The 27,328-nt window shown below is 46.9% G+C and overlaps 1 protein-coding gene across 1 annotated transcript in view; it reads left to right on the top strand.

The window, feature by feature from the left end:
- The first annotated feature begins 778 nt into the window (after positions 1–778).
- The window catches only part of CRB1 (crumbs cell polarity complex component 1), an 878,642-nt gene continuing 852,092 nt past the window's right edge, over positions 779–27,328 (top strand). The window contains exon 1 of the mRNA XM_078644026.1: positions 779–900. Within this exon, the coding sequence (XP_078500152.1) occupies positions 843–900 (58 nt within the window). The 5' untranslated portion in view covers positions 779–842. The remainder of the gene's footprint in view (positions 901–27,328) is intronic.

Genomic DNA, 27,328 nt, shown 5'->3' with positions numbered 1-27,328 from the left:
CGCATATGCCACTTAAGTTGGCTTTTCTTCCCACATAATTTAGTCGCCCCTGCTACATAATTTGGTCCCCCACTGCCGCCTAATTCCAGTGGTCCTGTACAAGGATAACGGGTATACATATACCCTACCTATATCACTGGATATTTACTGCATGAAATAATCACATGATCCAATGGTGGGCAATAAACCAGATGCGATATTTTCGTAGGTTGATGTCGACCTTGATAAATTGACATGCAACCGACTCTGACAGTAGTGATTGTGTCAGGACTCGGAGTCACAAAGATCCTGTGACAATGTCCCTTCAGCTATGCAGTTCCTAATTTTTTTTTATAAAGCTCTAAAATGCAAACTGCTAATTTTCAAGGCACTTATGGGAATAAGAGTTCAAAACTGTTCAATCAATACTAATACAATACATTTAAAAAGAGATAATAAATGAATTAGTACTATACGTGTATACATATTCTGATGAAATACTATACTAATAAAATAGACCCTTCCTGCAACAAGCAGAACACTTGTGGAGAGACTGAGCGCATCACCCTCAGTTCGGCTGGATTCCAGCTGGTCGGCAGAGCCAGCTGCGAGAGGCGCTCCGGTCCAGCTGACCCACAAGTCTGCGCCGGGTTTGAAAGATCACCCGGGCCTCTTCTAATAGAATCTTAACCAGCGCAGCAGCCGCTGGAACCAAAGGGTGCAAATTGTCTCCGCGCAGAGCGGGTATGCGGCTGCGGGCACTGTGCCTTTTCCGCTCTCAGAGGTGATGTGGGATGAGGAGCGGGCCACTGCGGGACCGGACCCCTGACCACGGCGGCGGAGGATGAACTCCTAGGGCGGACATGGCCCCGGTCAGCTCTCTGCTCGTCTTCCACCTCGTGCTGCTCGTCTCTTTGAAAAGTAAGCTGCACTTTCCCACCTGTTGCAATTGGGGATTGTTGTCTGCAATGCATATCGAGCGAAAGGCTGTTAGAGCTGCCAGATTAAGCGTCGATTTACCTTATCGATTTCAGATTAAAGAAGAGTTTGTCTTGCATTTGTACATTGTCATATTCATGTGTATCTTTATTCATACAATATGGTAATTTATTTGTGTAATGCACATACGTATCCAAAAACTTTACAATGTGTTTTTTCGATTGCACGTTTCACACGAATACCTGTTTTTACCATTCTTTTGAATGTTCCTGCTGCAATAAAAATGTTCTTTGTAAAGTGCTCAGCTGCTCCTTGAAGCCAGATCTGCGCCAGATCAAATACTTGCAGCGCGTCCGAAATGTGATGAGTCAGCACAGCGTTTCTGTTGCTTAAATAGGGGCTTTGATTTCGGGGCTTGATCGTATTATTATTAATTGTTGTTGCTTTCTAAAGTCTGTTTCTTGGTTATTTAGAACATCGTTTTGCAGCGAATAAAGTTTCATATACGATTGTGGTGGGGCCGATGCAGTCTGCTTGAAGAGGACTGTAGCATCTCTAATTATGGTGTATTTTTTAGACCTGCATGCAGGTGCAACTGGAAAATTGCAAAGAAGTTACTATTTTTCGTTGTTTTTTTACGTTCTCTGTTAAATTACCTCCAGAGATTAAAAGAGGGGTTAATTTGCTGTTTTCTGCGCACACGCTGTTCAGGTTTTGTTTATTTGCTTATGCAAACTTACTTGTCATATCTAGAAACAAACATGCGCATCATATATGTAATATTATTGTTTTATATGGCGCTGTCCAAAACCTTGTTGGCCTGACTGCGCTTTGCAGCCTGCCATTATAAACAAAATACACGACCGCCATAGTACATAGTAAAACATCAGAGCCGGCTAAAGGCGTCTTGGACGCAGGCCGTGAAGTTGCGCAGTTATTGTGGTGGTGTAGAAAGAAGGGCACGTGCTGCTTTGCTGGGCGCTTTTGTCTGCTGAAGTAAAGTGTGCGCCACCAGAAAGCGCTAAGTGGGCGCAGCTGGGGATTTGTCTGTGGCCCCGGCCAGGGGCGCACGGCGGCAGTCTGTCTGTCTGGAGCGGCCCTCCCTGTGATTTTGGTGATTTGTGGCTGGTGCTGAATCTGAATATGAATGCGCCGGAGCCGGGCACAGCTGCCATTCAACCGGAGCACTTGGCGTGAGCGCACAATGCCGTCTAATCTAGGTCACCTTCTGTCGCTGTGCCGCCTAGATTGCAGCGTGTCGTCTGCTGATACAAATCTGACATTCACAATCCGAGGCCGGCAGAGAGCAGATACGGGAAACTTCTCCGGACTGCGACGTGTTATCAGGGGTGTAACTAGTCCCTTGTAGTGCAAGGGGCCCGACCCCTCTTGCGGCCCTGCAGAACCCAAAACTCTTTGTCTATCTTTGAAGTGGTCAGTTTAAGGGACTTCTTTTTAGCTCCACCGCCATATTTTGTAACAGGTCCCCATCATTTATTATCCTCCGCTGCTTGATTATGCAAATAAGCAGCAGTACACGACAAACTACACGCAATGACATACTTATAAAATATATGCCTCTTGGTGGCCTGTGGTTTCAGTGTTGCCAAGAATCAGTGTTGCCAAGAATCAATTAATCAATCAATCTATCAATCTATCTATCTGTCTATCTGTCTATCTGTCTATCTGTCTATCTGTCTATCTGTCTATCTGTCTATCTGTCTATCTGTCTATCTATCTATCTAGTGAAGGAGTAACAAGGAGGACAGTGAACGAATTAAGAGGTTGTTTTTTACGTGCGGCTGTTGGCTGGCAATTTATTTAATTTGTTTTCAAGGCATCAGACATTTGTTTACAATGCTATGTCGTCCGTGAAGCGCCCAGCCATCAAGTGTGTGGTGTCTTAGTGCTAGGAGAGTTGTATGAGCTTGTGCCCCGAACAACACCTGGCTAGGTAAACTAACTTAATTGTCTTTCCTGGACCGGAAGCAAGTATCCTAGGACCGGTTTCAGGCTTTCAGCCCTCATCAGCCAGAATAGCTTGACTCCAGTGGCGTAGTGAGCACGGGACCCACGTTTGGGCATACCCTTCCCACTTGGGGAGAAAATGCAACATAAAAAGATGATGGACAAATCATTCTTGACCCTGTGCCTCATGGGAACAGTCCAGACCGTCCATCATCTTTTTGTTTTACTACGCCACTGGAGTCAAACTATCCTGGCTGATATGGGCTGAAAGCCCGAAACCAGTCCTAGGATGCTTGATTCCGGTCCAGGGAAGGCATGGCTTGGCAGTTCGGTCTGGACTGTTCCCATGAGGCAGAGGGTCAAGAATGATTTTCATATAGCTATGTCTGAACTGGGTACACTCCCTCTCAAAGTAAAAAAGTGCGGGTACTACGTACCGGACAGCACCAGCCCATTTAAAGCACTGGTTATTGCTGCCTTCCTCCAGACTCCCATCGCCCCTCCCCCACCCTCCCAGCAATCCCCACGTGACACCTACAGACAGTGACTGTTGGGGGCACACCATTTTGTGCGCAATTGTTGAGCACATAGATGGCCACTGAATAGAATGATTTTAAGGTTGTGACACTAGCCAATTGAATTTAGACCTCTTTTTGTGTAAAGCTGACGCTGCATTTGGTGTGGTTTACAGACCTGGACTGGTTGACACCGAAAGAAATATGATATTGTAAATGTATTTATATAGTGCTTATTATCCCAGGCAAGGCATTAAGGCACTCTTTGTGGCGAGTAGCACACTACTCTGGAACCCAAGATTAGTAATTAGTAGGTTAGTACAATGTTTAATTGTTTTTATTTTTTGTGCATTAGCTGTGTTAGGACTGTGCTCTTGATTTCTTGTGTGTTTATTCGCGTTTGGGGTAGTGATAGAATGATAGGAGTGGGTTAGAAAATGGAAAGTAAATAGTGATTGTGTGTGCTTGTTAGTTGTGAAGGACAGAAGTTTTTTTTATAATGGCAAAATGTAAATAATTTCTACATATATATCTATACACATGATGTTGGTAAAGTTTAGCTATATTGATTTTGATTGAACCCCTCTCTATATAAATACCCATATGTACATTGAAGCAGGAATATTTACGTGGTCTGCGCTCCTCATTTATCATGTGGTACATTTTTTTATGGTGTCAAACAACTGCAATTAACTTATACAGACACATATACACATGGCACATATTGTAGTTATTAGAAGCAGGTGTAATGCTCTATACATCTTTGTATTTCTAATATTTCTTTCTCCCGATTTTTTTACCTATACTCTTTGCATATTTGTATATGTGTTTACCACAAATTTAATTTATTTTGATGTTCTGCATTTAGATATTATTTTTATTGATGTATGAATTCTTGTTTTTTGAGAAAAATATGTTTTTTTTAACTTGGCTTTTATATTGTATTTTACTTTGTAATAAACAATCTGTGGAACATTTTTTGAGAGTGAGAACGTTTATGCTCTGACGATGCAGTATCGATGTATGAAGCGTCTGTAATTGATGGATCTTTGTTAACCAAAGAGGACATTTTCTCTGACTTTTGTAACGCTCTATACACCTGTATGTACATGGAATCACCAAGTTTGATGGTCTGATATACCGATGTATCCTGAGGTGTGATATATAATTTCCCCCTTTTATAAATGTATCTGTTTATAGAAGAGGGCATAGTTCAAAGTACAATGATGCGTACTTGTATAACGAGAACTATTTTCTGAACAGTGAGAAGTATAGTTTGTCATGTCTGAGTCTTCTGTTGTGGTACATTCATGAGTAGTGAGTATACTTGTCATGTGGGGAAGAGCCAGCTTTTGACTAATCATCTGAAGTTGAGATGGTTGTCTGTGGATCTTATGTTTGGGGGTAGGGAATTCCATAGTTTGGCTCCTTGAACAGAGAAAGATTTTGTACTCATGTTTTTTTTCCTTATATGTTGGAATCATGAGGTGGAGATACATTCTTGTGCATAGGTTCCTTTGCTGTATGTATTTGTTGATTTTCTTCCTGCTAAAGGGTGGTCCTTTGCTACCATGTATCGCTTTGTGTGTGATCCACAGTAGCTTGAAGGAGGATCTTCTGGCAACTGGTAATCTGTGTAGCACCCTCAAGGCAGGAAAAGATGTGTACTTGTGGCCTTACATGAAGGAGGAGTCTTGAGGCAGTGTTCTGAATTCTTTGTATTTTGCTCATAGTTGACAAGGTTTAGCCATGATACAGATCATTGCATTAGAATAGTCCAATTTTGTTAGGACAAAGGGATGGTAGGTTGAAACTTGTGCGGGAATCCTTGGTGCAGGAAGATGCGTGCAGTGATTTATTGTGAGGAAGCTTGATTTGGCTGCCTTTTCCACTTGTGGATTCATTGACAGTTTGATGTACATGGTGTTATCCTAAGGTTTTTTCCTCCTTAGATATTTTTGGAGGTGGTGCTAGACTTCAGGTCAGGCGCAAAGAGGGTTGTCTGTTTTCCAGTTGCCACAGATGAATGTCTTGCTTTTTGGAGGCATTCAATTTGAGGTGGCTCCCTGACATCCATTGGTCAACAGCCTGTAGGCAATTGAAGAGTTTTGATGTTTTAATGTGTTTTTTGGGCTATACATTTTCAGAAGTATTTGTGTCATCTGCAAAGTTATAGAAGGTAATGTCAAACTCATTGATCAGATCTAATAGTGATTAGGTGTAGATGTTGAAATGCATGGGTGAGATGAGTGAGCCTTAAGGGACTCCTGCTTTATTTATGTATGGTTTAGAAGAGAATGGGGGTATGTATAATATATAATATTTGTTCTACGGTGTGGGTAGGATGTGATCCAAATGAGAGTTTGTGCCCTCTAGACTGACTTCCTCAAGGGTCCTCAAGTCTTTGGACGAGTGTTTATTGATCCACTGTATTAAAGACCGCTGAAAGGTCATTGTCCCCAGAACGTAGTTAAGGTCATTCCAGACCCAGATTAGGGCTGATTCCGTCCCTCTTTCTGGATAAAAGCCAGTTTGGAAGTTGGAAAGTTTCTCCCAGATTGGTCCATTTGCTATAGGTATGCAACTGTTGAGGTCTTGATTGCCCAGGTTAGGTTGTTTTTTTAAAAAACAGGTGTATGTATGCCTTTTTAGGCCTTCTAGAAAAAACGTGTGTCATTAAAGATTTGTTGACAAATGTTCTTACTAGGATGGCCGCTGAAGTTGATTCTTGGATATTTTTTAATATGGCTGTGTTTTTGGCTCTTTTTGGGAGAGTAGTTTTACATTGTGAAATGAGCAACATCTCTTGCCCTAGACCCGACTTGGCCCAAACAGGCAGTTGTCCTTGTCCTCTGCACCCTTACCTTTGACGCCCGGGCCGACTTGCCCTGAGTCTTAAGGATAAATAGCCCCAATGATCCGATGACTTTAGGCCAATGGGAGCACTAGCCCTGATGCCAAGAGCAATGGGATCCCTAAGACTAGGCCCAATACAAACTCTAGCCCTAGGAACCAGTCAGAGCAACGGATTAAACAACCAACAAAAAGCTATTTTAATGGCTGTGCTAGGTGTGAGGAGAGGATGGAGGCCTGCTCAGGTGGATTTGGCCCAATTAGTAAAGCAGAAACTGGGTGTAGAGGGGGAAAGAAATCCTCTTGAGCCCACAGTCTCCTTGGAAACAATCAGGTCACTACACACTTTGCAGTTCCTATTCAATCCTGCAGGTAAGGCCCAAATGTAAAGTCACTAACTAATGCTTTTCGCACACTCAGGGGCCCATTAGGATGTATGGCGGATCGCCACCGCCATGCGGACGGGGGCGATTTGCCCTACATCCTTCCCCCCCGCCACCCACTTCCCCTGCCATTAGTATGGCGGGGGTACCGCGGCGGACGGGAAGACCATCCGCCGCATTTCCGCCCAGTCGACAAGTCGACCGGGCGGAAAAGGTTTTAATATGGTGGCGGTGTCTGCTAGACACCACCATCCATATTACGATACATGTGAGAATGTGCCTTTCCGTGGCGGCAACAAGGCATGCGATCTTTGCTATTGGGGACCTGTAGCGGGCCCCCAGGAAGTTGTGGGGTGGGTGGTGCACATGGGAGGTACCTATGGTACCCCTCTGCAGTTTCATGCACAACATGGCAGGCACTGCACGGTGCCTGCCATGCTGTGCATGAAAATGCACAACATGGCTTTTTGGCATTGCGATGAGCAGGGGTAAAAGTACCGGCTGTCGCAATGTCAAGTATGCAGGATACGCCCCCCCAGTGTGGCAGGCGCATCATAATCACCCCCACGGGACCGCCGCACTTTTGGCGGGTGGTCCCTTTCTACGTCTGGATGGCGGGCAAATGATGCCCTAAAAAACTTGTTTTACCACCCAAAAAGCGAGTGGTGCATTCACTTTTTCAAACACAATTTAACCCGTTGGCTGCTGCCGTCGGCCAACGGTCGTTGCGAGCACTACCTTGGTAGTGCTGCACACATCTGTCGGCCGACATGGCCCCTCCCGTTTCTTCGAACGTTCAGCACTGGCGCAGAACGTTTGAAGCAGCCAACGGGTTAAAGCACAAACCGAATAAGTCATCTCTAAGACGCCCGGGCTAGTCTTAGGGGTGTCTTTTTTCCTTCTTCTTTTTTAGATTTTATTAGGGGGTTGGGTTGACTTCTATCAGCCTTAGTACAGTTTTAAGGAAAACGAGGAAAGACATTTAAAGTCAAGATTAGAAAAAAACATCAGTTTTAGAGTTAAAAATGCACAGCACAAAGTGTGTGCTCTTACCACCTTTTCTTTGGCCTTGCTCTCTTGTCTGTTCAGACCTCAAAGAAGCTGGGACTACAAAACGGATATGCTTACTGACCGGTTCATAAGTATGGATAATTTGGAATATTTTTCTGGATAACACAATGAAGGAGACAGAGCCGGGCACCTACTGCCATGGATATTATGGTTTGAGTCCGTGACTACACCAATAAGTGCTATTCACAATCTCAGTGAGGAACTGGTACAAACCCAAAGACAGATTAATAGAGAATTTGCCAATCACATGTCTCTATACACTTCGCCATCTCTCCGGGAACTACCCGCCTCAGATATGAAAGGCTTTCTCCCGCACACCTCATTTTCACATGTTACGGCAGTCCAGATTGCTGCCCTGGTAGAACCTATCGCCATAGATGAGATAGTTAAAACAATAGCTCAGTTAACTACAGATAAAATGCCCAGGCCTGACCGCTATACCTCCGGAATTCTACATCTCATTTAACGCAGAAGTACCTCCACATCTCTTAAATATATATGCAGATGCATACATTCCTACAGACCGCTGTCCCTCTTAAACATTTAATGTAACATTTTAGGCAAACTGATATTAAAGAGGGTATAGGATTTGTTGAGAGATCTTTTTCTCTGACCAATGTGGTTTCATTGTAGGTCGTAACACCTTCTCCACCTGTTCCATGTTATGGGTAAACCCTTCCCTCACACTGATAAACTAGCAGCCAATTGCATTTAATGATGTAGAAAAGGTGTTTGATACTTTTCTCTGGCCATACTTATTTGTAGTGCTTACAAAGATGGGCTGGTGCAGAATACTCTAAGGTGGAACCTTTTGTACATGCAGCCCGTAGCCATGGGCCACACAGGACGCACGATTTCAGACCAATGGTTCATACAATGGCGCAGATGGGAAGAATGCCCCGTCAACACTTTTATTCGCTTAGCCATGGAGCTGCTAGCTTGTACACTGCAAGGGAAGGAGGACCTGAGGTGATTAGGTTACAATGTAGATGTCATCCTGTCACCTTAGATGCAGACAACCCCTTCTTATATCTGAGAGATCTAGAGTTCCCTCTGCCAGAGGTAATGGCACTATTAACCAATTTGGGCTGCATATCTGGCCTTCAAGTCAACTGGAGCAAGCCAGTCAGAGGCCTTGTGAGCGAGTCATTTTGCACTTAAATGTGAAATTGACACGTTTAAATACCTAGGCATCCAAGTATACCATGGCGAAAACCTATTAATCTCAGAATTATTGGCTGGGTAATAGCTAATACTGTCTCTCGTATTTGTGCAGCTTTTCTCTCTCTTTGATAGGACGCGTAGCCATACTGAAAATGATGCTCCTGCGCAGACTTCTATACTACTTTGCAGTGCTACCATTCCACTACCTAGGAAAGTCTTCAGAGAACTGAACTCCCTGCTAATTCAACTGATTTAGGGTAAGGACAGATGACTAGTAGCTTTGGGTAATCTCACATGACTGCTGCAGGAAGGGGGAATATGGTCTCCCAATTTGGAGGTTTATTATCTAGCTGCTTGGGTAAAATGGCCTATGAGAGGGTTCTCGGGTGTATCTGACCCAGAACGAGATGAAATTAGGGCATCTTCAAGGAACATCACCACACTTGAAGATGTGCTGGGGAACTGTCCCCTGGCTAAACATCACCTGAAGTCTCTCAAAATACCTCGGAACTGTCGGAGGTGGTTATCACCACTAGAATTGTTGGTATCTTTTGTTCAGCGATTTCTTAAGTGTGTCTCCCACAATTTAAAGCGCTAACAAAGACCTACAGTACCCAGTCATGGAATGAGGCTGCAAAGGTGACTGCAGGGGGTCTTCACTCCAATGGTACTCTTCAAACATATGGTTCACTCTAGGACACCTGGTAGAGATGATCATTTGATCACACAACATATATTGTTAAGAGTGTCCACATGAAAATGGGGAGAAGACAACCACAAACCTGCTCTGTTGCCACCCTTTGACCATTGCTAACATTTGGTACTGGTGGTATTACAGTGTGCACCCTTTACAATTCAATATCCCTACTTTTAACTCCAAAGTAGATAATATCATAGCTGGGCAGGCATTCAGAGAACAGGAATGGTTAGATATCCTGAGGTGAACAAAGAAATACCGGAATAGAATTCACTCAGTATAATTTTCTGCATAAAACGTATTTGACTCCTAAAAATATAGCGAAAATGTACGTGTTCGGTTGACCAATATCTGTGATGTTTTACCCCACAGGATAATTTCCACCATGTGGTATGGGACTTTGGGATCATTGCACAATCTTGGAACACAGATGCTTTGCTACCGAAGGGTAGGAGACTAGAGCAGGATATCCTCGTTTGTATACTGAGACAGAAGCATAGGCCAAAGGCTGCCAGGAATACACATAAGTTTCTTGAACTAACATGGATGCTTTCCAAAAGAAACAGCCATGGCGTGAAAAGCCAGACTGGAGTTAATGCTAGGTTGGCAGATGCAAGCAATGGAGACGAGTGGAGATAGTAGCTATTGTTGTAGAACAGAGGACATGTGAGAGATGTGTACCACAGGGAATGGGAAACTATATCGCTATCGATACAGGCCAAACCTGGTGGTAGGCCTCCATACAAAATGGCGTAGATTACTGGTGAACAGAGAGGATAGAGTAGTGTGGAAGAACTGACGCTCAACAAGTGTGCATTGCTGGCAAACACATTGTGGCCGGGTGCCTATCACACAATATTCAAATGGGTCTTGGTGGATGCTTACAATGCTGAAACACTTCATGATGATTATACTGACTGCACGTGAGCTGTCTGCTATGGACTCGGATCTTCAACGAACATACTGATTGATTATTGGTGGCCAACGATGACTCATGTTAAGGGGTCTAAGTTTGAAATATTTGTGTGTTTTTCCTTATTTCTTAAAGTAATAAAAAAGTGAATAAGTGATATCGTTAAAATATCAGACAATAGTTAGATACTGGCTCTAATGAGACAGAGATGTCTCCTGAACTTATGCTATAATGCTGAATTCTTTGAAGTGCTCCTCGATTTGTTAAATAACGTAAAACCTTAATAAAGAGGTATTTAAAATAACTTATGGCTAAACTTACAGTTCCCATTATGCATATTTTTGCAAATGTTGGAGTGTATAATTATAATAAATGTCCAAAAGATGAGAATAGAGATTTAAGAAAGGAAAAAAAGGTTGTAGGGACTCTAAAGCTGTTGTTTAATTCTCCTGGTAGTTTCACTGTTGCTCAGAGTATTGGACGCTTTGAAATGCAATCATCTGTATTGACCTCTCTATCCGGATATTCCTTCGAAGAACACCTTACTTTTAGGATGTCATATCCACGCCCTAATAATGTTAATCTTAATTCGTATGAGAAGCAGTGTACACCCTTCCAAATACTTGTGCCCATTCAAAGTCCGAAACATGCAGGGGTGGCTCCTCCATGTTGTCAGAGGAGCTTCGCCCCACTGCATTCTCGCAGTGCAAGAAGCAGAAACATAAAATGGTATTATGAATAGAAAGCATAAGAAGTGTTTAGTTGGGGAGGGCGGTCCTGCTACAGGGCAGGGGATGAGTGGCGTTAGTGATTTTACAATAGGATTCTGAAAAGCATTTGAATTGCTTTTAAATTTGCATGCTGTAATTTTCCTGTTAATTTGTTAAGTTATGTCTTAGTTTGCTATAGTACTGCTCCACTCTTTGGGTGTTTGAGAGCCCTTTGAAAAGAACATCCATGGTCTGGGTCCGAGTCACCCAGTAATCCTGTTTTCAGCAAAAAATGTTTTATTAGAAACTGAATTACAAGTTTCCTGGTAGTTTTGGAAATGTAACAAATGTGAAACTCAGTTGAAAAGATGCACAGAAAACTGGACAGAATTCAGAACATCATGCTCAAAAAGGAGAAGTAAAACCACTTTTCCTATGTAATGCCTCATTCTAGATATTCCAACTTTGCATCACCCCGAAAAGACATGGTAATGCTGCCCAGCATTGGTAACCTCATGTGCGATATTACTGTGTCTTATCATCAGGCCATTTTTAATCAGCCCCCAACAAATTAAACCGGGATGCAGTGAATTGAGGGGTTTAGTGAAGATTAGGTATTTGGACAAAATATTTATTTTTAAATATCGAGTTACAGAAATATTGGGAAAACATATTGTGATAGGAAATATTTATTAATGATATTTTTAAATATAGTTGAACATTTTAAGTGATCTAGAATTTTTAATTTCATTGCTAATAGTAATTTATAATGTCACAGCATGTTGCTAGGTTTGCAGAGAAATTGGGTGGGTAGTTAATTAAATATGATTAACAATTAATTTTTAATGTAATAATTGGTAATTGTGTAATTATATTTTGTAGTTTTATATTAGGTGTGGTCTGCTGGGTTTGTAGGGTGGTAATGTAATTAATTAACAGTTATTAATTATTTAATTATTATGTCCTAACTATATTTATTATATTTATTAGTTATATATTCTATACAGGCTGTTGGATTTGTAGGGGTATAGGGTGGAACATTAAGTAATCATTGACAACTATTAATGTATTTAATTGATTATTCATTATGTTAATTGTGTTATACTTAAAATATAACTAAAATAATTAAGTGTGGGCTACTATGTCTGTGGGAGTATCATTTGGGAAGTTAATTAAGGAATAAACAATTTCTTTTTAAGTGATTCATTATTTCAATGTTTAATTATGTACATGTTTGTGTGTATGTATGTGTATATATATATGTATATCCATCGGTTTCTGCAAGGGCAGAGGTTCTCCCGCACTCCCGGTTTCAAGTACGACTACACCACAATTTTAGTCGTTTAAATTTTCATTTATTTCCACAGCTCGTTATCAGCATACTCCTTGCAGAAACCGATGGAATTACTAGCAGCGGGGCCCTGCTGCAATTTCTCTCGCACCGCCAAGAGAGCGCTCGGAAGCCTCTGCCCGGGCCAGTCTAGTTGGATATATATATGTATGTGTATATATATATATATATATATATATATATATATATATATATATATATATATTACCTACTGGCGGTCGCCAGTAGGTATATATAATTAGGACCTAGTTTCCATAGGAAATCCGCTACATTCTATTGGGAATAACTTTGGCGCCGGTTGATGAATCTCGGCGAATTTCTCAAAGAAGATGGTCCGCTCCACTCCGCTCCTTCCCTGAAAGTTTTGGGGGGATTCGTCAAGTGAGGGCTGAGAAAAAAGGGGGGTCCCAAAACGTGTTTTCCCCATGTTATTTTCCATAGGACGATTAGACACGGTCACAGCCCGAACCGCTGAACGGAATTACACCAAACTTGGCAAAATGGTAGGGACTGGTACCCAGTACGGCCTTTTGTTTAAATGGTGTAAATCCCTCCAGTAGTTGTTGAGAAAATTGAATAAAAATGTATATATCTACATAAGCTTACTGTAAGCTTACTGTACTCTGTACCTTCCCGAGTACGAGCTGCATTCTGATTGGCTGCCAATGTCTGTCAACACTCCAAAACAGAATTAATAAAACGAATTTCGTAGCGCCCCCTGCATCGCATTTTGTGATGCCGGGCGCGCTACGAAATTCGTTTTATTAATTTAATTGTTTACTCACCTGCAATCTTCCAGATTCCGTTATTTATCACCCCCCCACCCTGCCCGTCCTCCGCCCCGCCTGCCTGCCCTACCGCATCTCCCTCCACGGGCCGCGCCTGTATATGCATTGTTATTATCATTTGTTTATTTGTTTAATTTTATATCATTTGTTTAATTTTTAAATATTATTTTTATATTTAATTGATCTGGTAATTTATTTAATGTTTTGCAGTTAATTTATTTTTTATGGTTTTTATTAGCAGTACAACTTGCATATTGCATCGAGTAACAATAGAGCTCTCAACATAAGATGTGTATGTACATTAAGGCATCAAGGTACATATTTAGAATTGAGATGTCAAATATCAATGTACGATTTGTGATGACAAATACAGGATGTGCTGTGCAGCCTTCAATTTTATGAAGAGACTGGGGAGGGGGAGAAAGAGAAAAAAAATAAAAGAACAGAACAAATATTGAGATAACAATTTGAGAGGTCTGAGGTTCGTGAGTACCAGATTCTGAACTTCTGAGTCCAGTCTGCAACCAGATAAGACTCCCAACATTCATTCCCATGTGGGAGTTGCCTCTCATGCGGAGTAGTCTGAGATTGTGTGCCTCAACTCTGATCCATGTCAGCAGCACGCAGAGCCATCCTCTAATCTCCGGATTCGGGGGTGTAAGTGGGCGGGTGGCTAGACAACTCCGCCACTGTTGTGGTGACTTCTTTCCACGCCAATGATATTGGTGTGCATGCCCACACCATATGTATGAAATCTGCGTTCTGCAATTTAAACTGGGGACATTCCGGGCATGCACTGAATACAGCCAGGGGAGAGATAAGTGTGGTGAATGTAATTAAACTGAGTTAAGAGGACCCTAGTGTTGCAGGAAATGCTCTTTGCCATCTGAAAGGCGCGAACCTAAGTTGCATCAGAGTGTGGCTGCTATAACTCTGTGTTCCACCTGGCATGCGCCCTCGCTTCCGGATCAGGTGGGGTGGTGTTGAGGGCCAAGTACAAGAATGTGATGGCATGTCACGTGCTGTTAGCCATCAACAGTGTATTTAAGGCCTGTGATGATGGTGGCTTGGTCTCCCCGTACCCCATGTCTCATGGACAACCCATTTTACAGTGCAATATGTTAAGAACTGACCAGCGCTCAATCCATAAGTCTTGACCATTTATTGGAATGACATGAACGCGCCCTCATTGTAGAGATCACTCGTATGTGTGATTACACACAGTTCCAGGTGGCCGAGTCAATACACATCTGTGTCCGTCATAGCAACGGCAAGTCCCAAATGGAGATTGAGCGAGAATAGGGAAGGATTTGGCCCTTTGGGTGTAGTACCTATGCCAGCAGGAGCAAGCTACCATAATTTTTAAAAAGTCAAGGACAAGGTGGATGGTAGGATCAGACAGTCAGGTGCTGCACGTACAAGTGATGATTCAGGGTGGTTCCGGATCCGAGCCAGGTCATAGGCCATTGTAATTGTGCACAGGGTAATAAAGCTTAATTTGGGTGCCCCCAGTCTGCCCTGAGTGAGTCGGCGCTGCAAAATGGGTAGCGCTACACTACGACGGCCTGTACTCCGGAACTGTTTGAGGAACAGACCGTGGAGTTCACGAAAAAAGCTCCTAGGGAGCACAATGGGTAGGGCTGCGAAAAAATATAACATACGGGGGAGTACAAGCATTTCAGAAATTGCAACATGCCTAGTGGAGATAATGAAACCAAGCGGCAGTAGAGATGTGACCGGCGTATGGATCCTACAGCCTTATCCAGATTTACCTTGTTGAGGTCCCGTTCGGTGTGATATAGCTCAATTCCTAGGTATTTAAAGGTGTCATAGCACCAATTCAGGTGAGATTCCAGGGGTTCCAGCCGGTCGTCGATTGGTACATGTGCCAGGGGAAACAGGCTCGATTTAGGCCAATTTACCTGTAAGCCGTAGATCACGGAAAAGTCATCCCTGATCTGCATTAGGTCCGGGAGGGATGATCCCGTATCCTGCAGGAAGACCACGTCATCCTCGATGCACAGTGAGATCATATGGTACATGTCCTGCTCACGAATGCCCAAGTCCACTGCCCAGTGGCCGAGCTGACAGGCCAGGGGTTCGATGGTGAGAACAAAGATGAGGGGGGACAGAGGGCAAACTTGTCTTGTGCCTCTGGGGATGGTGAACTTATCCGAAATTACCTCTCCCATTTTGGCACAGGTCTCAGGGTTGGCCCTCTATACATCCTGGGCCGAACCCCATGTTGGTGATGGCTGAGAATAGATAGTTCCAGCCCAGGGTGTGGAATGCTTTTTCTATATCGAACGACACCGCGACCCTAGGTCGAGCATCAGATGCAGTACTGTGCACGAGGACCATTCAGGAACGCACAACGACCTGGGAGTAACCCAGATTGTTCTGAGTGGACCAGTTATTGTATGATGGGTAGAAGATGGTTCACCAGGATCCTGCCCAGGATTTTGCAATCCTAATTGAGCAGTAACAGTGGTTAATAACAGCGGACGTCCACAGGATTCCTACGGGGTGTGGGAAAGACTACTATAAGGGCCTCGCTGAGCGAATCTGGCATATACCCCGCTCCTTGGCCTCATTGAAGATGTCAAGGAGACGTTGTGTGGCCTGTGTAAGGTAAGTGGTATTATTCTCAATGGATAGGCCATCAGTATCTGGGGATATGGCTCTATGCTCCTCTGCGTGCTCCAATGGATCATCCAGTTCAGCCCGTTGTAAGGCATTTAGATGCATCAGATGTAGAGTGTCAAAGAATTCTAGCATGCTATGCGGCCATGAAGTTGCCGGGGAAGAATAGAGCTCACTGTAGTAATCCCAGAAGGCCCCATTAATATCCAGCCGTGTAGTCACCAGCTCACCATCGGCTGAGCGTATGACATCTATGGGTGTGTGTTGTTGGTCGTTGCATACTAGCCACAATAGCAATTTCCCCGAGTGGTCACCTTCAGCATGCTGCAGGGCCATGCACTGCCTATAGTCCAGCTTGCTCAAAGTCTGTTCCGCTTCACTGTGCTGATTGCGCTATCATTGGAGTTGATCAGTTGTGGCTGCCTGATTGGCCGTTCATATTTCCAGGGAGCGAAAGTCGCATTCAGTGGTCATAAGGTCCTCTCATAACCTCCTGCGTATCTCCCATGAGGTTGACGGGCAATGGACGTGTACCATCACCTTATGGGAATACCACCGAATGGCTTGCGAGGTCGCAGTGCCAGTGTTGAGCGTAAAGTATCGCTCTATGCATTGGGCAAGTTCTGCCGTAAAAGGAGGGTTGGACAATGCTTCCACTTGTAAACGCCAAGTGGGTTTGAGGGCAAACAAGTGCACCCATCGTATGGTGAGCATCAGTGGTCAGGGATCAGACAGGGTCCGTGCCAGGAATTCTGCTCCGGCCAGCTGCGTGCCGAGGTGGGCTGTGCATTCAGGAGGGCAATTCTGGTGTGTACGTCCTGTACATGGGAATAAAAGGAATATTCATGGCCCGTCGGATGTATGAGCTGCCATGCGTCTTGAAGTTGCATGTGGGTCCCCCATTTGCGAAGATGTTGAGTGGGACGTCTGGAGGCAACTGCATTGGAGGGGATGCATGGAACAGTCAAGAACCACATCCGGAACACAGTTGAAGTCACTGCCCCAGAGACCGGGGAGGATGGGTCGCTTAGGAGCCTCGTGTCAGGGTTTCGAGAAACTCACCCTGGTGGGTGTTGGGAGCATATATCGCTGTCAATGCTAGGGGTGAGCTGTCTAGCTGACCTTCCAGTACCACATATCTGCCTTCCGTATCCACCTTCTGTGTGGTCACAACCTATGGTTCTCCTAGCGCAATCCATTTTAGCACCCCACGGGCAAAGGAGGGGGCCATGGTGCCATGCACCTGTCCACTCCATTTAGTAGGGAGTTTGTGTTTTTCAGTGGTGGTAAGATCTGTTTCTTGGAAAATGGCTATGTGGACATGTTGCCTCTTGAGATAAGCTTAAATGTGGAAATGCTTTGTCGGTGTGGCGATGCCCAGCATGTTCCAGGTAATGATGTGGTATTGGGGAACACATGTGTTAGCCTGTGTATTAGCCATGTGAGTCTACCATTCAACAAGGGGAGGGGGAGTGCAATTTCCCATCTCACCCCCAGGCCAACCCATGAGAGCCCAGGAAGTGCTGTGTGGATTGGTGGCATGCTGGAAAATGGAGAGCATCTTGGGCACTAGTAGAGCAGCTCGTGAAATCATAAAGATAGTGAAGAACACAATTCTCCCCCCGCACCCCAGGACAGTTGCCCTCTTGGGGCCCGCTCGGAAAAACACCCCTAAACTATTCAACAAAGGCAACATTAAGGGTAAGAAAACAGACAAAAAGGCATTTAAACATAGAGTCCACGGGGGGCGTGGCTAGCAGCCGATGATGGCGGCCGCTGCTTAGGGAGGCTCCCGGGAAGAAGCGGCTTCCCGCATCGATCCGCATCACATATCCTTCCCTCACCAGCTGGGTGGGGCGGACCAGACCCAGAGACCGTGCGGCTACCATTGCCGAAATTTTGGGAGCGGCAGAGGCTTCGCCGGGAGCGGAATCGCCGATTGCACGTAGAGGAGGAGCTGGGCCTGCCTGCAGCGCTACAGCCGCGGAGCCACAGAACGCCGGCAACCGACCGGAAGTGGCCTGGAGCCGGAGGAGGGGAGGCCGGAAGTGCCGGTGCGCCGGGTGAGTCGATCCGAGCACCCACGGAGCCCCATCCAGTGCCGTCGGGCCCTGGGGACGCTCGACTGCAGCCCTTGTCCTGCCCGGGCCCACGCGTTTCACCCGGAGGTGCAGACAGCGCCACGGAGACATCGCTTTCCCGCTGCCCCCAACAAGATGCGACAGGGCCGGGTGCCGGCCAGTTAATCATCGCGGTGCCAGCAGAGAGGGGGCCAAGTGTATCGGGTGCAGCCACTTCATCGAGGGCGCCGGTAGCCGGTACCATTGACAGGGCGGGGGATCGGACGCCATTGCACAGCAGAGGCACTGAGGAGGGGCGATCCACGAGGCCCACCATGAGGCCATAATCCGGAGTGCAGCTGGGGTGCAGATTCGGAGCAAAACCGGCAAATAGCCGAGGAGTGGCGTCGGCAGGGGCGACAACCCCCCCCCCCCCTGGTGTGTACTTGCGAGGGGACGTCCTCGACTTCATTGTGTGTCCACCTGCACGGACCGGCGCGACCGAAGGCACCCCTCCCCCCCTTTTTTTGGGCGGGACCAGCCTACGCCATGACACACAGGGGCCCAAAAAACGCCTCCGCCCAAGCCAAACTGGACAAGTTTGCGTACAACAGACAGTCACCGCCCCAGGAGCAACGAATATCGGCTGGTAAGGTGGCAGAGACGGATGGGGCAAAGAAAGCCACGCTTGATGACGTCCTGGCGGCGCTGGCCCAGGTGCAGGCGACGGTGGGTGCCACGGCGACTGAAGTCACCCTGATACGGGCGGATCTCCAAAAGATGAACGAAAGGGTCAAACAGGTTGAAGTGGTCACCAAGTCGCTGGTCGAGGATGTGTCCGAATTACAGACGGCGGTGGAACGACTGCAGGCGGATAACAAGCTGCTTAAAGACAAGTTGGATGACCAGGAAGGCCGTTCCAGACGTAACAATGTCCGTATTTTAGGTGTGCCGGAATCGGAAGACACGGGGGCACTAGACCTCTATGTGGAGGACTTAGTCAAGACCCGGCTACAACCTAAGGGGCTCTCGAACTTCTTTTCGGTTGAAAGGGCCCATCGAGTTCCGGGAGGAAAGCCCAAGACGGGAGGCACGCCGCGTCCAATACTGGCCAGGTTGTTCAATTTCCGCGACCGGGACGCCATTCTGCAGGCCGCAAGGGTGGCGCCGGCCATACAAATCCAAAACTCAAAGATTGCTTTCTTTCCGGATTACACGGCGGAAGTGGCCAAACGGAGGAGAACGTTCCTAGAAGTGAAAAAGACCCTGAGAGAGAAGGAACTGCCGTACTCCATGTTATTCCCGGCTAAACTTCGAGTGGTCGCGGACAAAAAGGTGTGGTTTTTCGATAACCCTGAAACGGCCCGGGACTGGCTGGAGGGCTGGCACACTGTTGGGAGACAACGCAAGACGCATAGGCCGGATCACGATCGTAGGGGTGGCAGCAGAACGGGCTCCCAGACGTCTGGTCGAGGAGAGAGACTGGAGCGGTCTCCGTCCCATGGATTTGAAGGAGGAGGTGGGGCCGAGTGACTCCTACCCCGAACTCTGCATCACTAAAGACTACTGACTCCCGATGTGAATTGCTGTTTGAACTGCTGCACGTAGACTCTGGCTTGGCCGCCCCGACAGCCTACAGGGAGGCCGCCAGCCCGGGGAGACACTCTCCCCCCTACACGCAAGTACTCTGGTTATGGGAAGGGTAAAGCACTCTGCTTGGTTGGGGTGGCGGGCAGTTCGAAGTCCGTTTGGCAGGGGGGCAGGGAGGGGGGATTGTTCTGAACTGTTTTTGTTACTGTTAGGAATGTGTGCAAGCGGTCGGGGTCACTGCTTTAACCCTTGTGTGCGCCAGTGCATGTTGCTGGGGAAAGACAGCGATACTATGCCCCCGTAATGTTCCCTACTTCTTTGCTGTGCAAGGGCACGGCCATGAATGAAATTCAGCCTTTCAACCGATACACCCCGAACACTCTAAGCACTGATGGCTGATAATACTGGCCCGGTAGTGGAAGTGGGGTCCACTGACTCACATTGCCCTCCCTTATGTTTAATGTCCTGGAATGTGAGAGGCTTGGGTGACAAGGTTAAACGGGGGTTGGTACTGACTGCAATTAAGCGCCAGCGACCAGCCTTGGCCCTGCTGCAAGAGACCCATTTGGTAGGGGGGGCAGCGAAAGCCCTGGACAGACGCGGCTATAAAATGTGGGTCCACTCTGAGTTTACGTCAGGATCCAGGGGGTCTGGTATATTGGTACAAAAGAACTCCCGATTCCTTCCCTTGTCGACTAAGACCGATGATCAGGGATGCTTCGCGGCCTTGCATGGGCAATGGGAGGGGAGGCTCTTCAATGTGGTGTCTGTATATATTCCACCAGCTTTGCAGTCGGTCCACCTCCCGAACCTGGGAGAATTCCTTTTGACTCTCCCCGAGGGTGAGATCATTCTAGGGGGAGATTTTAATGCTGTCATGGACGCGCAATTGGACAAGCACCCCGCGCCTGCTCCACAGGGGGGGGACTCCTACTTCCGGCGCTTCGCGGCATCCATGGGTTTGACTGACATCTGGAGACACTTACACCCCAGCGCGCAACAATACACTTTCCACTCTACGGTGCATGGCAGCCTGTCGCACATTGACTACTTCCTATCGCTGGGGGAGGGCCTCCGCTATGTTGATGCAATGGGGATTCACCCGAGGGGGATTTCCGACCACTCACCACTCACATTGTCACTCTCCTCACAGACTAGTGCACGAAAACGCATTTACCCCATTAGTGCTACATACCTCAAGGTCCCACAGGTCCGTAAGGCTCTTACAAACACAACGAAGCAGTACTTCCTTGAAAACATACATTCGGTGCACTCCCCGGCAGTACTCTGGGAAGCCTACAAAACGGTTCTAAGAGGGCAAGCAATTAACTCCATCACGGGGCATAGAAGGCAGCTGTCGCGGGAATTGGACGAGCTGGAGGTGGCACTGCTGGAACAAACCGAAACCCATGAGAATAACCCCTCTCCCGCCGGCCTTCACGCCCTCACCCTCCAGCAACAACTATATGCTGATCACTTGCGTTGGCTGGTGAAGGGTCACTTAGCCGACACTCGTAATAGAATTTATGAGGTGGGAGAAAAAGCTGGAAAAATGCTGGCGTGGCTTGATAGGCGAGAGGGCAGCTTTAGGGGAATCCAAAGTCTGAAAGATGAGAGAGGGGTGATACATACGGATCCGCGGCAAATCACAGAGTTGCTGGCGACCCATTTTGAGCGAGTATACACCCCGGAGTGTGTGGTCACCGCTGAAAGGGCCAGGGCCCTCTTAGCTCCGATAGAGGTCCAGACGTTGTCACAAGAGGCCTCAGATGAGCTGGAGGCAGACATTACAGTCGATGAAATCCAGATGGCAATTAAGGCTCTACATCCGGGAAAAGCAATGGGCCCAAACGGCATACCCATTGAATGGTACCAAGCAATGCCTGAGACCCTCAGTGTGCATCTGTTAGGGATGTATGCGGATTGTCTGGAGGGGAGTCTCCTCCCGCCAGACCAGCGGGCAGCGACCATCGTGGCCATCCCCAAGCCCGGCAAACCGCCGGATGAGTGTTCCTCCTATCGGCCCATCTCCTTACTTAACGCCGAAGCGAAGATATTGGCTAAACTCCTGGCACAAAGGCTCCTGCCCCATCTGTCGTCAATTATACATCCGGACCAGTCCGGTTTTATGCCACATAGAAACACCTCACTAAATCTACGGCGGTTACACGGGATATTGGCTAGGGCGGACACTATCGACACGCCAGCAGTGATTTTGGCCCTGGATGCCAAAATGGCTTTTGATCTGGTGGAGTGGGAATACCTGTTTGAAACATTGAGCCGTTTGGGATTCGGCCCTCGCTTCATTGCATGGGTCAAACTACTGTACACCGACCCGGTGGCGCAGGTGGTGGCTAACGGCCATATATCACGTACATTTCCGTTGGGGAGGGGCACACGACAGGGGTGCCCTCTTTCGCCCCTGCTGTTTGCAATCTCTTTGGAACCTCTTGCGACCCTTCTGAGAACCTCACCGCTTCTCAAGGGCATAAGGTGGAGGGGGGAATGGGAAGACCGTCTGTCATTATACGCAGATGATATGCTGCTTTACCTGACAGACCCTGTGGATGGGGTGCCGGCGTTGCTAAATATCTGTGATACGTATGGCAGCGTTTCTGGCTATGCGTTGAATTGGACCAAATCTGAGCTGTACGTCTTGCGGGGCCCGGCCCCGATTCTGTCCGACACGTGCCCGCTGAAGCAGGCGGGTTCTTCCTTTAAATACCTAGGGATCCACGTCACCAGAGATCCGGTTGAATTTGTAGATAAAAACTTGAAACCCCACCTGGACAGGCTGAAACGAGATGTCAAATTCTGGTCTGACCTGCCGCTAACACTCTTGGGCAGGGCAGCGCTCTATAAGATGATGGCACTGCCGCGTTTCTTGTATGTCCTCGAAAATACACCCTATCCCGTGACACCACGATTCTTCCAGAAAGTAGCTGCTCTAGTCTCGACCCTTCTATGGGGTAACCTCCCTGCGCGCGTGGCGCAATCGAAGCTGCATAGGGATTGGTACGATGGAGGTATTGCACTGCCAAATCTTAAGTTGTACTACTGGGCTGCACACCTGAAGCCAATAAACCAATGGATTCACGCCCCGCATACCGAACCAGCCTTCCAGTTGGATAGGGATCAGTTGGGCATAGATACCTTGCTGGGTCCGTTGTACGACCGCCGTAAGGTACGGGCCTTAGTGGGCCCCACTAAATTAACTGTTCAATTATGGCACACGGCGACAGCGGCACTGGGTTGGAAGGGGAGGCTCACCAGGTTGACTCCGCTATGGGACTCGCGGGCACTAGGTAATATGAGGAACACTAAGGGTTTTGAGCACTGGGACACGATAGGCATTTCCACGGTGGGTGACTTATGGGAGAGGAATGCTGTGATACCCTTCAACCGCTTAAAAGAATTGTATGGTTTGGGTGACAGGGAGCTTTATAGATACATTCAAATACGACATGCATTGCTCGCGGCCCTACCCCCCGACACATCTCTGCCCGAATCCTCGCCTCTGGAGGATCGCCTCCTCACTGACTACATGCTAGAAAGGGCGACGTCACTCACGTACCGTAAATTGCTTAATAACTCCCCGGATCCAACACTCCAACTCAAAGGGAAATGGGAAGAGGACGTGGGGGACATGGATGAACATGAATGGAATGCAGCTCTTGGATCCCCCAAAGAGGTGGGCATCTCAGCGCGTATGCGCCTAGTGCAGTTCAAGGTACTGCACAGGGTTTATTACACGAGGTACATACTACACCGCATACATAGGGCGCCACATCCATATTGCCTCCGTGGGTGTGGGGAGGAGGGCACTTTTTTCCACACTATATGGGAATGTCCCAGGATACAGGAATATTGGAAACAAATACTACGTACGATCTCCCAAACACTGAATCGGTCCCTGCTGCCCGACCCGCGGAAGTGCTTACTTAACATTTGGGAACCCACTGACCTGTCTAGGTATGAACAACTCTGGGTCACGGTGGGGTTAATGATGGCAAAGCGAGACATAGCACAGCGATGGGGGGTGGCAGACCTCCCGTCCAAATCCCAATGGTGTCTACACATGGATGCGGTGATGGTGACCGAGAGGGCGGTGTACTCCGGTCGAGCCTGCCCGAGGAAATGGAACAAAGTGTGGCTGCAATGGAATGGATACAGGGGGGACATTTGTGATCCTTTAGAAGACGACGAACCAGAGGACTCTGGCGAAGAGGAATAGGAGGGGTGACCTGGGTTGCAGTGGATGGGCAGGAGAGCGATCGGGGCTATTGCATGCGTCCCCTCTTTCGACATGCTGAATGGGGAGGAGGGTGGACGGAAATGGGGGGTGAACTGGGGCACTAGCACACTGGGGCAAGGGGAGGGAATATGCCTCTCCCGAGAGGAACTGCGTTGACCTAAGTCGGATCGTACTATCATTCCTACTGTTTTAGGTTTAGAGTTTGTTGTTTTTCAAAAAAGACAAAATGCCACCAAAACCACTTCTAACGTTGATAATGCTGTATCGAATGCACTTTTACTGTGTACTATGCTCTACTGGACACTTGACAACATTGTTGCTTTCTTCATTGCATTGCAAATTTGAATCATGTCTAACTTACACGATATAGCGGCCGGCCCGTGGGGTTGTAGGCGATCCGCTGTGTAATATGCTAAGTGCAATAAAGGTTTTGGAAAAAAAAAAAAAAAAAAAACATAGAGTCCACGTAGGTACTTGTGGGTGGCATGGCAACTGGGTGGCGGGGTCTAGTTCGGCCTGTGTACCAGAATAGCAATGTCCTGCGAGTTGGTGGTGTGGGTCCCTTTGGTGTCTTACCTTCAACGTTCTAGCAAATGTCATGAGAATACCGGATGAGGGTGCTTAGAGCCCTCCCAACCGGAAAGAAATTTGGTGCTCTGCCTTGAAGGACATTCTGCACGTGCCATTTCTCCAAGAACAGCTTCACGCTGGGGCCCGTCGAGCATTCAGGGAACCCATCAGGCAAATGTTTTTGCTCCTGGACCTGCCTTCAGCATCTTCCGCTCTGCGGTGTAAGACGATGACCTCCGACTCCACCTTCTATAGATGCTCCTGTAGTTCCTGTGTCGAGGGGTGTAGGACTGCCAGCACGGGTTTGGTTTCTTCCACGCTGTCTGGCAGCATGCGGTGGACAGCTGGCAGTAGGTTTACCTCCTCTGAAACTGAGTCAATGTCAGCATCCATGGATATCTTAGTGTCCAAAATAGCCAGGAGTACTTTGTCATACTGTACGGAGTGAGTCTGGAGGTATTCTTCAATTTGTTGAAGGCTACCGAGGGTCCTGTGCCCCGGTGTCGGGTCCATCTCAACTTCATCACCACCCATGTGCTGCGTTTTGGCACCTTTGGGTTTCACCATGTCCACAGGATGGTACAGGCCTCTTAGAGGAGCTTCAGAGGATGATACACACCACAGTTGGATAGGCTGCATCCCCTGATCTGTGGTCGACAAGGTGGACCACACAGTTGAGGGCACGGTTGAGCTCAGTGCAATGTCACACTGTCAGCCCACTGTGTTCCGAATGTCCAAGGGGTCAACTCAGGGTGCAGGTAGGTCATGCTGACATGTTCAATGATCACCAGAGGGTACAAAAAGACTAATAAGAGGCTGTCCCAGGCCCCTGAGGAGGAGGAGGGCAAGTATTAGTGGTTGGTGCACTCCAATTTGCACAGAGAAAACGGTGTGGATAACAGTGACCAGGAGTGAGGGTCGCAGCAACAGGATGAGCCAGGGCCCGGGTCAGCAGTGTGCAGTACCGGGTCAATCATGCAGATGCAATAACTCCTTGGCGTGGGCGCGCCCAGTGTGTCAACTCGCACCTCCCAGTTGAGACGTGAGTTCATGGGCCGATCAAGCACCAGTGATCTGCAGGTCCGCAGGCCAGGTTGGTATTGGTACTTCAGGCCCGTGCCGGAGTCGGGGGCCTCCTGCGCTCCCGGGTCCCCGTGAGATGACTGATGTGGACAGTCTTTACAAACATCAACCGGAGAGAGGTTTGGGATATATGCAGGCTGCACACTCCGGGGTGCCAACAGGGAGTTTGGGCTGGCTGGCCTAATCTTCAGGGTGAATCCCACGTTGGGCCAGTAAATGTCACCGTGCTCGGTAGGCTCAGCCTCGGAGTGGCCGTCGCTGTTCTTTCAAGGCCCTCCTGACCTGGGCCAGGGGCACCGCCTGCGTTGCAGATTTGTGGCGTCTGAAGCCCAAGGATTAGGAGTAGGGGGCACACTGTGTGCCTCGTGTTGAAGCACAGTAGACCTGCGCACATTCGAGGGCAGGAGAGTATCCACAGAAGCACTCGATGGTGCTGTGGTAGGGACGAACATGAATTCTAGAAATCAATTTACATAATCACAAACAAATTAATTATAAAGAAAGAGAAGGAGTGGGTGTATTTTTTAGCTGCAGTTTATTATCCAATAAATACACTTACCAGGGTACAAAACAATAGTCACATAAGCATGAGTGACGCAGACTAACAATCTTACTACCAAATGTCTAAATGTCACTCGTGTCATTAACCCATTTCTAGTACCTATATACACAGAAATTCTCCTATACATTAGGTAGACATCTCGTATACAATGAAAATGGGTTAGTTGGCCGACATTTCGGTCTTATTACATTGCCCATCTACAAGACCATCTTAAGGATAAAAATATTTCTTATGTATAAAAAGGACCCTTCTGTAAAAAGGTATAATCATAGAAAATTGTTTTCGTCAGCTAAAGACATTTGAGAAAAGAGATACACCCAGGAATAAGTTATCCGAATGATTATTTAATATCATGAGCCAGTAGAGACCTTTATCATATAATAAATCTCATCAATACAGAGAGAAAGAATTAGCATGAATGATAGATAAGCCTTCACCTACTGTATTTAAGATAACTTGTTTAAAAACTTACTGGAGAAATAGAATTGAATCAGAACTTTAAGGCAATATGACCTTAAAGACTGTGTAGACATAATTTTTTGTGATATTTAATATAGATCCTAAATAAGACTTATTAAACGCCTAAGAATGTAAAATTATTAGGCGTTTTTTCTTACTATCAGTAGATTGTAAGAAAAAACAATTTGCAAAGGTTGGTTGGTCACCTTTCTGATGCTTATTGCTACATTTGGTTGTTAAACTGGTGCTAATAGGGTGAATCCAATGCGCATAATAATGAAGCCATAGTTTGTCGTGTTGCGCCAAACGCATTTCCTTCTTGTGACACATAATCGTCATCACAGGACCTATGAGTGCGGCACTCCATGGCAAAGTTTTCCAACTGATGTCTGGCAGGGAAAGGTAAACAAAAGCGCCGAGAATTATTTTAAAGCCACAGACAAAAACTTAACCCTTCACTTGGGGCCAGTGTTGGGCCTCAGAACAGAAAGGCAAACTCTTCAAGGTACAGAAATGGCATCAACAAAAAGCCATTGTGAAAGCGTGATTAATAGTTATGATTCTAACCCAAGTCTTGGAGCATGAGATTATTACTGCAGTCTCTTGATTTCATGAGCTAGCCTACTACTTCCTAGCTTGGATTAAAATCAAAATATTGCACAGTGGTAGCCTCTCTCCCAAATGTACCTGTCGGTGCACCTCTAGCAGCTCCTGGGGAGTGCTGCCCCAGGGTGTGCATGCTAGTCTGGATCCTTGTCGAAGCGTCTTCAGCGTG

Source organism: Lissotriton helveticus, chromosome 1_1 (genome assembly GCF_964261635.1).
Source record: "Lissotriton helveticus chromosome 1_1, aLisHel1.1, whole genome shotgun sequence".
Lineage (NCBI taxonomy): Eukaryota > Metazoa > Chordata > Amphibia > Caudata > Salamandridae > Lissotriton > Lissotriton helveticus.
Note: the sequence above shows the minus strand (reverse complement) of the source record. Positions and strands in the feature narration are given on the sequence as shown.